Here is an 11,892-nt window from a genome sequence, read left to right as displayed (position 1 = left end):
TCTCCGAACACGGCCGGTTTTTGGTTCCCTCTCTCTTTCACCTTGCCCACAGAGCGTCGGTGGCTGTCGGTGCTAAAGCAGAGGGGACATCAGTCCGGCGGAGGAGGAGGATAAAAGGGGGGGTGTGTGAGATTTTTTATCAGGCAGATTGTGGGGCAGCCCTGGAGGCGGGGAGGGGCCTTCGTGAGGGCAGCCGGCGGCGGCGGCGGCAGTGAGAGGACGGTGCGGGGGGTGCGCAGGAGGAGGTGGGAGAGCGGGGGGGTGAGTTGTGATTTAATGGGGGAAATAATGATTTCTGTGGGGAAATAATGATTTCTATGAGGAAATGGGGGCTCGTGTGGGTTAAACAGTGTGGAATGTGGGGAGGGATTGGTGTTAGTTGTCGCTAGTGGGCATCGGAGGGGGGTTATTTGTGGGTGCGGCCTAGGTGTGAGTGTGGGGTGTGAGGTGGGGACGTGTGAGGGGTGTGGAAGTACCGTATGGGGCGCGCTATGGGTGTATATATGGGGGTGTAGGGGTTGCTATGCAGGCAGGGCAGGTTCTGGGTCTCTATGGGTGTTGAAGTGTTTTCTTGGGGTCCCTGAGGGTTTCTGGAAAGAAAAGAAAAAGAATAAAGAAGGTTTTTATACATTTAAGGGAATAAAATCCATGAGGGTTGTGCTGGTGTGAGGTTGGGGATGTGGGAACTGCTCTGGGATGTGGGCAGGAGGTACAAGGGAGGAGAATTGGAGGCAGAGAGGGATGATATAGAAGGGAGGAGGTTTGGTTTGGTGGGTCTTTATCTGTGTGAGGAGCTTGAGGTTGGCTTGTAAGATGCCAGCGTAGCCAGAGAGGGTCGTAGAACCTTTTAAATTGGAAGGGACCTTTAAAGAGAAGTGCTGCGTGGGATATTGTTCTGCTTACTGTAGGGGATGCCCAATGAGGGTTATTGGGGTTAAAGTTAAAGGTAGTGGTGTGAAATTGCACCAAGGAAAGTGCGTCAGGAGGGTCACGCTGGTGGTGACATCGGCTGGGCTCTGGGACAGTATTTCAAGGGGGAAGTGGTGGAATAGTTAGTGAGGGGGGAACCTAAAACTGCCAGCTGCTGACAGATCAGAGCTGGGTCCTCCGGGAGATAAGTGTTTATTTACAGGGGTATTAGCAGGCCTCAGTCACAAGCCAGTCCCTTCATCTGTTAGATGCTGTTCAAGAGGTGGAACGGAAAGTAATCTCTGCTGCTCTCGGATCAGCTTCTGTTTCTTCCCTTTCTTTGGCTCTGTGTGAAGCGAGCAGATTATTTCCCTTGAAATTATTCCATATAGATCAGAGTGGATTATTAGCAGTCTTTTTTCACTTCTAGATATCAAAATGACTTCTATGCTGAGCCATACCATCCGAAACCTCCCTGCTTCCTCAGCATGGGCCATCAGGGTCTGTAAGTATGTTTACATTTATCAGAACCTTGACATGTCAGGTTGTTATGTTCTTTTTAAGTGTTAGCCTTTGAGTGGATGCTTGTAGTTGAATCTTTCTTCCACTGTCAACTGTTTCTTAAACAACTGATTCCATTGTTGATGCATTTCTCCTTCCCACGTATGGGAAGACTCTCATGGTAACTGGTCATATCAGCTGTCTCTTTTATGAACAGAATCACAAAGAATATCTTGTTGGTATTTAGGTGCAGTTGCCTCACTGTGACTATATTTTAACATGTCTTTCAGAAACCAGAAATGTTTTTGACACTTAAGATTTGGCTGAGCCTTTTCCTTCTGATTTTGTTTTTCAGTTGCTCGATCTCTCAGCTGCTCTTCACAGTTACAAGCTCCAGGTAAAGTGAAAGTACCAGAGATCCCATTGGATCTGTGCTAGAAGGCTGTGCTACCCTTTTTGAGGCACGGATCTCAGATATGCAGTGCAGACAGCTGTAAATCACAAGTGCCCCTCAATAATTGCAAAGAAGTAAAACTCCAAGCAAAACACCATGGTGGAATGCTACAAACACCTGAGCGCCTCTCACCCCCAAAAGCTGTACCCATTCCAGAGCTCACAGCACATCCTCATGTGATTTTCTAGAGTCTGATCTGAGAAGCTAAGCTAGGAAGTTACAAAGTGGATATAACCAGGCCTCTTTCCCTGGAGAAGAGGGAATTGTCCTCTACTAGGAGGACATAGTGGAGTTAGCTCTGAAGTCCAGTGAGACTCTGGTCCCAGCAGAGCTGCTGAGAGCACACAGGGATTATTAGCTGTGGTTCTCACAGAGCAGCTGGGGTACTGTAGGGCTCTAATATTGATTGTGTGCTTGCTCAAGTGACTAATGCTTTGAGCTGCCTGGACTTGGGAAAAGACCCTAAGTGGTGACTTCCCTTTACCTCCTTGGTTTTTCACACAGAGCCTTGTAAAACAAACAACACATGAACATGCTGGGGTTGCATACCGCGTGTTTACTCACTCAGCATGCTATTTAGCCAGATTTAATCTGGTTTTGTCCTTCAATGGTTTGCAAATGGAGTTACCCCATGCTGCTGTATATGCTCACTATGATTTGCATGTCTGAGTAGGTTAGGGAGTTCTCATTGAGCTCTGTTCATTCTAACTCCAAAAGAGCTCTGACAGTGGTGTGTTGAATGGTGCTGTATTGTGACTGCTTTATCTTGATCCTGAAATAATTGGATACCTTAAAGTAACAAGTTACCTGCAGCAACCGTATGCATCTTTTCTCCTGCTCTGCTATGGAAGTGCAAGTTAGTTGTTTATTGAACTGTATATTGATTTATCATGGGTTATCTCACTTTTACTGTGCAGTAAGAGCACAGATGTAAGTAGTTATTTTGCAAGGTGGATCGTTGTCAGCTATTTCTTAGTGAGAGACTGTGAGGTCTAACTCTGGCTGCAGGGCTTTCAATTTGTTCTGCTTCATTACTGTAAGCTGTGCACTATTTTTAGTTGCATTTGCTTCTGCACTGCTCTCACCAGTTGCATCAGCACTATGAATCTCTGTGTTGATGGGGGAAATAGTGAGTTGTCAAACCATTTTTATGCATCACCTGATTAACCAGAGACAAGATAACAACATGGGTGTTCTCCCTGCAACACTATTGACTTATGCACCAAAAGAGAACATCTTCCCTAGTTTTCACTTAGTTTTAACAGCTCTATGCTTGCTTGTTAATAGTTAAGTATGCTTCCCTTTTAGCTGTTCAGCCTAAGAGTAAGAAGACTTTAGCCAAAAGTGGTGTGAAGAATATTGTTGTGGTGGAGGGCGTTCGTATTCCATTCTTACAGTCTGGCACCTCGTAAGTATAGCATGAGGAAACACATGCTCACGTGGTTGGTGGCGGAATCTTTCTGTGGGAAAAGACTGGGCTTGGTTGTTCATCTTCATGTAGTTATTTCTTTAATGCCTGAAAGTGCTGAACTATACTGTGCAGCTGATGTCTGCTTATGGTGTTCGGGTGAAGTCATTTTCTATGGCTTTCTGTCACTTACATTTTTGCCTTTCTTTTTTGACTTCCAGCTATGCAGATCTTATGCCCCATGACTTAGCCCGAGCTGCACTGCAGTAAGTAAACTGAATTTCCTTTTCATTTGGTCCTTATAGTGCATTAAACTATGTTTGAATCCCACTATTCTTAACTTACGCCTACAGTGGGATTTCCTGTGTTGGTATATTTGCCATGATGTTTGGACAAATTATGCAGTGTTTTCCTAATGAACTGTAGAAACAGACTGCTCATTTTCTATGTCTCTTCATGGGAGCTTTACATGTTCCTACACCAAAGGTAGATGGCTTTGTTATCTCTAAGGCATTCTTCCATTAATTTGATGTTGGAAGAGTCAAAATGGGGAATATAACAACTACTTCTGGAGTGAAATGGGAACTGCTTTCATGAAGTTATGTCACCATTTAACTGCTGTTTATGAGGGTGGATAGTGATAGGACAAGGGGGAATGGTTTTAAACTGAGAAGGGAGGTTTAGGTTGGATCTTAAGAGGAAGTTTTTCACCCAGAGGGTGGTGATGCACTGAACAGGTTGCCCAAGGAGGCTGTGGATGCCCCATCCCTGCAGGCATTCAAGGCCAGGCTGGATGTGGCTCTGGGCAGCCTGGTCTGCTGGTTGGTGACCCTGCACACAGCAGGGGGTTGGAACTGGATGATCATTGTGGTCCTTTTCAACACATTTTATGGCTATTTATAGTAGTGTTATTGCTATGTTTTTTTGCAGTCAATTGCACTTGTCATTAAGTACATATACAAGCAAGATTTCATATGAATTTGTGCAGTAAGTGTAGCTCCACTGTTGCCATGTTCTTCAGACAAGCTAGTGGAAGGTAGGAGCTTGATGGTAGAGGGAAGGTTATTGCTCACATGCTGCAAATTCTACTTGTTTCTGTCTTCTCCTTAGGGGGTTGCTGAACAGGACCAGTGTCCCAAAGGATGTTGTTGATTACATTGTGTATGGCACAGTTATCCAGGAAGTGAAAACAAGCAATGTTGCCAGAGAGGTGGGTGATGTACAGCTTATCTCCTATAAGTTAGATTTCAGCAGCTAGTAAGAAGATAATAAACTCCTTACAAAAAATTCTGGTACAGTGTGTTTGCAGTATAAGCTACATGTGCAGTGTTGTCTTATCCAATAACTGCATGGGAATCTGCCATAGACCAAATGCATTCTGATGCTGTGAAGCCTCTGCTCTATTCTACACTGAAATGACCAATTGGATTCAATTGCTGGCTTGTCAGAAGTACTTGAGAGGAGCAGAGCGTGCTGTGATAGATTGCTTTGTATTTGTTTTAGTATTTAAATGAATTGAAATGGAGCAGCTTAGTTGCTCTTTTGTTTTGCTGGCAAGCAAAAAATGCAGTTTGCATATTAGACACAGAGAGAATTTGGTCCACTGAAGGAACGTTATGGAGGTGGCATGTGATTTTTCTGTTATTCTCTGCAACCAGGCTAAGCTATTACATAACACGTACTGGAAACACTTAAGAGATTGTGAGGCTCTGGGTTCCACCAGCAGTTTTATCCTTGTATATGCAAATACTTGCTTTGGTCACCTGCCAGTCAGATGGGACTGTGGTTTAATTTTAACTTGGAGCAACTGCTGAACTTTAAACTAGTTGGCCACGTCTCAACTAGGGAAGGTCATGGTGTGAGTAATTCTGTGCTAGGAGGTTGGGGCAGACGAGACACAGCTTTCTGAACTGCAGGAAATGTTTTCTGTTCTGTTTAAAGCAACTCGGTGCCTTTTATTGAGAACCCTCAGTACTTCTTTTCATGTGCCACGTTTGCAAATAGTGTCTATAAAGGATGATGCTGTGTATTTTAAAGCTCCTTTGCATGGCTTGAGGGCCCTAAGGGCTGGGCAGCCACCTTCTCCTGTTCCCAGGGGAGGTGGGGGGGAAAGTGCTGCTGCAGTAATTGGCTGAGTAGAAACTCAGTGTACTTGTTTTCAGCTTAGTCTGCAAAGGTGTGTTACTGGGCAGAAGGCAGCTCTGGCCCTGTTGAGCAAAATGCTTAAGTTTTAACAGTCATTTCTTGTTGTTCATAGGCTGCTTTGGGAGCTGGCTTCTCTGACAAAACTCCAGCCCATACAGTCACCATGGCTTGCATTTCTTCAAACCAGGCTATGACCACAGGTATGTTGACTGGAGGAACAAGCTGTGGTTTGAGACTGAGCTTAGCAACTCCATCCCTCCTCTGGCTTGTGGTGCTTAGTGCCTATAACGAAGGATCTGAAGGAATTCTGGAGTGGAAGGAAAAATTTTGAGCCAACAAAATGCAACACAAACTGAGTATCTGCAGTAGGCCTGCCAGCAGCTCAACACTGTTTATATCCAGTCATAGTGTCTGTTCAGCATCCATGTTTGCCTGGGACGAAAAGGCAGAATCTTGATGAGGAAGTTGGTACCTTTCAGCTTGCTGTCAGCCTAGGCAGAATGGAAGACAAAGACTGAGTTAGTATCTTGATTTACTGGGGGCATTCTTCTTCCAGCTGCTGTGTAGAACAGAGAATTGGAAGCAAAGTGTGTTTGTTTATCATCTCATTAAGCACATGCTGTATAACATGGCTGAAGCCAGTGGCTGGAGAAGGAAATACAATGTAGTTCTGTAGGCACCGATGGCTAGGCATTACTTCTGCAGCTCTCATGGGAACCTCTTGTCCTACAGGCATAGGTATGATTGCAGCTGGACAGTGCGACGTCGTTGTAGCAGGAGGTGTGGAGCTGATGTCAGACGTTCCCATTCGTCACAGCAGAAAGATGAGGAAGACTATGCTCACCCTGAACCGAGCCAAGACCATGGGCCAAAAGCTTGCCCTGATTTCCAAAATCCGCCCTGACTACTTTGCTCCTGAGGTAACGTTTTCAGGCATGTAGATACTAAAGCTGAACTACTTTACAGGGAGGTATAATGCAAGGTGGCTCAGATACGTTTTTAGCTTCAGCAGAGAGCATAAATAATAAGGGCTAAGGTGACTGCCTTTCACTCACCCTTATCAGCTCTCTGTACTGTGATTTGAGTTAAAACTAAGTTGATTAGTGCAGCTTATAGCACTCGTGACTCTGCTTTGTTTTCACCTTGTCTCCTTATGTGTTGGTCTTCAGTAACCCAGCTTATTTCAGCATTTCAGACCTCCCCCTCTTTCTGCAGCTCCTAGCCAAGCTGTGTGCTGGAGGCTAAGAAGTGGAAGCTTTATTCCATCAGTACAAAGATTATGAGAACTCCTCTGATGCTTTACAACCATTTTATTTCCTAAATAAGACAAGTGACATGCACAGAAAAGGAAACCCTTGGTATATTAATGTGCTTATCGTTTGGTTAATGCATCTTAGTTACGCGTTGTGCTTGCTGTTCCAAATCCTGCTGGATGTGTTCAGCTTCCCTAATGGGAATTAGTAGCATTCTGGTTAATGACAGGAGCCACTCTGGTAGCCCTTTGTACGAGGTGAATTAAGGCATGATAGGGACAAGAAGGAGAAGCAGTTCCTTCCACCACCTCTGCTGGCCACCTTTGGTTGGACTGCAGGGAAGCACAGTGTAACTGTGGACTTAAATCCATGCAGGGATTTCTTATGTGCTTTTGGAAGAGTAAAAGCTGAGCTGAACTCACCCCACATCCCTGACTTTGTTTGTGGGAGTGTTAGACGTGAAGTTGAAACTCGTCCCAAAAAGGGGAATCCTTGTTTGTATACGTTTCATTAACTGCCTGTAACCACTGTTGGGGTGGCTGTACTGTGTGCTGACTTGGTGTCTTGCTTTGTAGCTACCAGCTGTGGCAGAGTTCTCCACCAGTGAGACTATGGGGCACTCTGCCGACCGCTTGGCTGCTGCCTTTGCAATCTCCCGTGTGGAGCAAGATGAGTATGCCCTCCGTTCACACACGCTCGCCAAGAAAGCCCAGGATGAAGGCTTGCTCCTTGATGTGGTGCCCTTCAAAGTACCAGGTGAAAGAGCACAGATTGCTAGCATGAACTAGTTTGGTAAAGAAATACTTCCTTTAGAAGAGGAGGTGAAGTGTTGAGGTTTGATTCTTCACATTCAGTATAGGTTTGGTATTTTAACTCTCTGGTGGTTTGGCAGCCCTGCACGCGGCAGGAGGGTTGAAACCAGATGATCATTGTGGTCCTTTTCAACCCAGGCCATTCTATGATATGCCCTCTGTTGCTTTGTGGAAACCTCCTGACTTAGAACCATACTGACATGTGTTTAAACATACATATCTCAACATAGAAATGTAACCCTACTTGTCTAAGTTTTGTAGTACCTATTTTGTATCCCTTCTAACATGATTAAAAAAGGAAAATCAGAACCAGATGTTATATCCCAAGATAATAATAAATAGCCTAATAAAATACTGTCTGATGAATCAGGGTTTGGTTAGGAAGGCCTGAAACTTGAACACCTGGTTTCACAGCATAGAATTAAAGAATGGCTTGGTTTGGAAGGGACCTCAAAGTTCATCTACTTCTTGCTTGGTAGCATCCAGTTCACCAGGCCTTATAGTCATTGCCCAGGTATGAAACAGTTTGAACACTTTTGTGTTGGGGGGGCACTTTTATTGTGGAGTTAATCTCCTAATGAGGCCTTCCTTCTGCAGATCTGCAGGTACCTACAATCTGTATGTTAGAATTGGTACTTGGAATTTCTTCAACCATGTTAAACGTCCTGATACCACAGATGGATTTGCCCGTTTTCTTCCACCAATGTGTCATAAAAAGCACATTTTTGTGCTTTTATTTCTTATCTTTTTCTGGAATCCTAATGTTCCTATACAGTGCTTATATATTTCTTACTTAAAACCCATCCACAGGCAAGGATACGGTCACCAAAGACAATGGGATCCGTCCATCCTCCCTGGAGCAGATGAGCAAACTGAAGCCAGCTTTTGTCAAGCCCTATGGAACTGTTACTGCTGCCAACTCATCCTTCCTGGTAAGCCGTGTGTGAAGCAGCAGGGTAAAGTGGTAGTCAAGAGGTAAACCCTGAAACATCAAATCCAACTGTCATCCATGCTGAAGTCCAAATTAGTTCGTTAAATTAGGTGGGGTGTATCTGACTCCCAGTTTTTGAGACTTCATAGGATTAATTTAGGCTGGGATTCAATAGCAAAACCAGCTCTAGAGATCTTGGAGTGCTGTGGCAGAGCATGGAAGCTCTGGTTGCATTTGGGTACTCCTCCAGAAGGCTGTCAGGCTCGTTCTGTTTGGGGTGTGCTTCCTCTTGGCACAGCAACCTTATGTGTTTGTCTGCCTCTTGTAGACGGACGGTGCCTCAGCGATGCTGCTCATGTCTGAAGAGAAGGCTTTGGCACTAGGATACAAACCCAAGGCCTACCTAAGGTAAAAGAAAGGGGCTGCTGCTTGTGGGGTCTGAAACCCGTTTTTGCATCTTTCTCCTCTTTCTTTTACTGAGAGCATTTGTTTTGTGCAGGGATTTTGTCTACGTGTCCCAGGATCCGAAGGACCAGCTGCTATTGGGGTAGGTGGCGCTGATGAAGAGTATCTCCTAACAGTTCATATAGTGGCACGCCAGCACAAAGGTTGTACTGTGCATCCTAAGGAGAAGGAATGTTAGCTGGCTTGGAATAATCATAGGAAAGAAACATATATGACTCCTGTTTCTTACCTCTTCTTCATCAGTCCAACGTATGCTACACCCAAAGTGTTAGAGAAGGCTGGTCTGACCATGGCTGATATTGACGTGTTTGAATTCCACGAAGCTTTTGCTGTAAGTGATGCTGGAGCACCGAGGCTGCCTCTAACTGTAAAATGTTTTGTGGCTGTGGGTGATCTCAGAATATCTCGGGTTTGTTAGCACTGTCTGCAGGCTTTCCTTATCATCTTTTCCTCTCCCTTTCAGGGGCAGATACTGGCTAACATGAAAGCTATGGATTCAGACTGGTTTGCACAAAACTACATGGGCAGGAAGTCAAAGGTAAGGACTGTGCCAGGATGTTTCTATCTTTAATTTCTACTCAAGATGGTTGGATTTCATGTCGTAGCTACTGCTTCTGTCGTGCTCCATGGGGAGAAGTCATAGAATCATAGCATGGCCTGGGTTGAAAAGGACCACAATGACCATCTGGTTCCAACCCCCTGCTGTGTGCAGGGTCACCAACCAGCAGCCCAGGCTGCCCAGAGCCACATCCAGCCTGGCCTTGAATGCCTGCAGGGATGGGGCATCCACAGCCACCTGTTCAGTGCATCACCACCCTCTGTGTGGAAAAACTTCCTCCTAAGATCCAACCTAAACCTCCTGTCTCAGTTTAAAACCATTCCCCCTTGTCCTATCGCTATCAAATCACGTAAACAGCCATTCTCCCTCCTGCTTATGTGGTCCCTTCAAGTATTGGAAGGCCACAATGAGGTCTGCCCAGAGCTTTTGTGTCATGTTTCTTGAGCTCTGGGTTAGCAAATCCCAATCTGAACAGCTTCTGTGGGAGTGTTGGCATTCCCCATGACAGCAGGAGGTGGAAACCTAGACACGCTGTAGTGACTGTTGGCAATTAAGGCAATGGATGAGGTCAGTCCTTTCGGATGCCTTCAAACAGTACAGGGTGCAGTGAAGCAGTAAAACCCTTTGGCATAGTTATGTGCTGTCACTTGTAAACGCTAAGAAACACTTACCAAGCCCCACGTGCCGCGTTGTTGTGGTGAGGGCAGGCTGTCTCTTTACATGTGTCACTGTGTGTGTTCCTGTAGGTCGGAGCCCCTCCCTTGGAGAAGTTCAACACGTGGGGTGGTTCCCTCTCTCTGGGACATCCATTCGGTGCCACTGGCTGTCGCCTGGCCATTACTGCTGCCCACAGGCTCAAGAAGGAGGGAGGGCAGTATGGCCTGATCGCTGCCTGCGCCGCAGGGGGGCAGGTAATGATGCCGTGCTGTCCTTTGCTGTACCCTCAGAACAAGGGTTGTGGTTACATGGGGACAGCTGTCCTGTTACCATCGGTGCTTCATCTGACATCTCTTTTTTCTCTCTTTATTTCTAGGGGCACGCGATGTTGGTGGAGCTCTACCCTCAGTAGTGGCATGAGGAACTGCCGAAGGAAGTACTCACGTATCCTGTGCCTGGCAATGCCATTTCAATGCACTAATGAAAACATACATACGGTCCTTCTTGGGAAGGACCTTTTGGTGGCCTTTGTATATATCTTTTAGCTGTTCTTGCTGGTAATTGTCAGCTAACGAGCTCACTCTAAAGGAATATTCCACTTTTAGGAGAATAAAAGTTAATACAGCTCTTGGTGTCTCCGGTTTCCTTGTAACCACGCTCATCTCAACTGTAATTCTTCAGTAATTGAGACTTGGTTTGGAGGAAAAGAATGATTCCAAGGCGATGTACAAAGAGGTTGGAGATGAGATGCATGAAGTGCTGAATGTCAGCAGGCTGAGCTGGGAATTAACGTGCTGCCCTTCTCAGAAGTGGCTTTAAACTCAAGTGACTGACCTGGTTCGAAGGTGGAGGTTTTACTGCACGGTGTCTGAACAGCGTTGGGATGTGCGAATTGCTTCTGAGAAGTGAGTGTCACCGATGTTTAGCCTCAATAAACCACGCTTTGGATTGCTCTTCCTGTTCTGTTTGCATGAGGAGTTTCTATGTGTGGGGAGTGATGGAGGGGGTTTATGTGAAGGATTCTTTTTGGTTAATATTCTGGGTTCTTTTCCTTGCTCGTTTTGTGTTATAAAGGGGGATGGCTTGGGTTACTCGCCAAGCAATACGGATTGATCCAAAACAATCCTATGGGTCCCATGTATCAATGAAACCAATCCTGTTAAGTCTCCCATGGGCTGAGATAAGAGATGGGTGGTGACTGTTTGTTCCTGGCTGTAAATGTTGTGCAATGCTGCTGGGTGGAACTGAGGACCTGAGGAGGAGCTCTTTGGTTTTGCATTTAAACCTGGTGTGTTTCTTGGCCAAGCGTGCACAGCAGCAGAGCTGGTGTCACACCAAGGCACCTTATGGGCAGGTGCTGTGCTGTGAGCCGCAATCGGACCTCACCGAGATTGAAAATCCATTCCTCTGCCCCTGTTTAGGTAATGGGGCAAGTCCAAGCCATGGAATTCTGTACAGGTGACTCATTGGAGTCTGCAGATGAGGAAGAAGAGAACTGGAGAGTAGGAGCTGATCTACGCTGGCCATTCCGTGCCTCCATGTTGATGGTGGTAGGACAGCTCTGCAATCCCTGGTGTTCCCATACACATAGAAGTGTGTACCCACAGCTGTAGCAGCACACAAGTGCTAGAAGCTCTGCACCCACCTGGCTGCATGGGGCATTTTTCTTCCAGCAGCTGCAAATTGCATAACTCTGTGCAATCCTACTTTGCAGGGGGGGGAACGAGCACTCCAACCGTCCCAGTACAAGCCCTGTGGGGGCTGTTGCAGGCAGTGACAGGTTCCTACAAGCTGAGTG

General features: G+C 45.9%; 1 protein-coding gene across 3 annotated transcripts; it reads left to right on the top strand.

Annotated features, from left to right (window-relative positions):
- The first annotated feature begins 145 nt into the window (after positions 1-145).
- HADHB (hydroxyacyl-CoA dehydrogenase trifunctional multienzyme complex subunit beta) lies at positions 146-11,644 on the top strand. Of its 3 annotated transcripts, XR_011903137.1 has the most exons (17): positions 178-261; positions 1,340-1,414; positions 1,766-1,807; positions 3,173-3,272; positions 3,494-3,538; positions 4,383-4,482; positions 5,530-5,617; positions 6,150-6,337; positions 7,246-7,426; positions 8,293-8,414; positions 8,742-8,821; positions 8,913-8,960; positions 9,122-9,209; positions 9,342-9,416; positions 10,184-10,348; positions 10,471-10,999; positions 11,516-11,644. XR_011903137.1 is itself a non-coding variant. In XM_072332980.1 (16 exons), the coding sequence occupies exons 2-16, from the start codon at positions 1,348-1,350 to the stop codon at positions 10,504-10,506; spliced, it is 1,425 nt and encodes a 474-aa protein (XP_072189081.1). In that variant the 5' UTR covers positions 146-245; positions 1,340-1,347; the 3' UTR covers positions 10,507-11,048. The 3 variants fall into 3 exon arrangements, 2 of the variants coding, with proteins under 2 accessions (XP_072189081.1, XP_072189082.1); XM_072332980.1 differs by lacking the exon at positions 11,516-11,644 and having other exon boundaries at positions 146-245; positions 10,471-11,048; XM_072332981.1 differs by lacking the exon at positions 11,516-11,644 and having other exon boundaries at positions 10,471-11,048.
- Positions 11,645-11,892: the final 248 nt, after the last annotated feature.

Source organism: Excalfactoria chinensis, chromosome 3 (genome assembly GCF_039878825.1).
Source record: "Excalfactoria chinensis isolate bCotChi1 chromosome 3, bCotChi1.hap2, whole genome shotgun sequence".
NCBI classification, from domain to species: domain Eukaryota; kingdom Metazoa; phylum Chordata; class Aves; order Galliformes; family Phasianidae; genus Excalfactoria; species Excalfactoria chinensis.
Note: the sequence above shows the minus strand (reverse complement) of the source record. Positions and strands in the feature narration are given on the sequence as shown.

What these genes read in the sequence shown, in the direction of transcription:
- HADHB (XM_072332980.1), top strand. Translation starts at nt 1,348, where the DNA reads ATGACTTCTATGCTGAGCCATACCATCCGAAACCTCCCTGCTTCCTCA. An exon ending in TTAGCCCGAGCTGCACTGCA is followed by an intron (nt 3,539 to 4,382) that starts GTAAGTAAACTG and finishes TCTTCTCCTTAG; the next exon opens with GGGGTTGCTGAACAGGACCA. An exon ending in ACATGGGCAGGAAGTCAAAG is followed by an intron (nt 9,417 to 10,183) that starts GTAAGGACTGTG and finishes GTGTTCCTGTAG; the next exon opens with GTCGGAGCCCCTCCCTTGGA.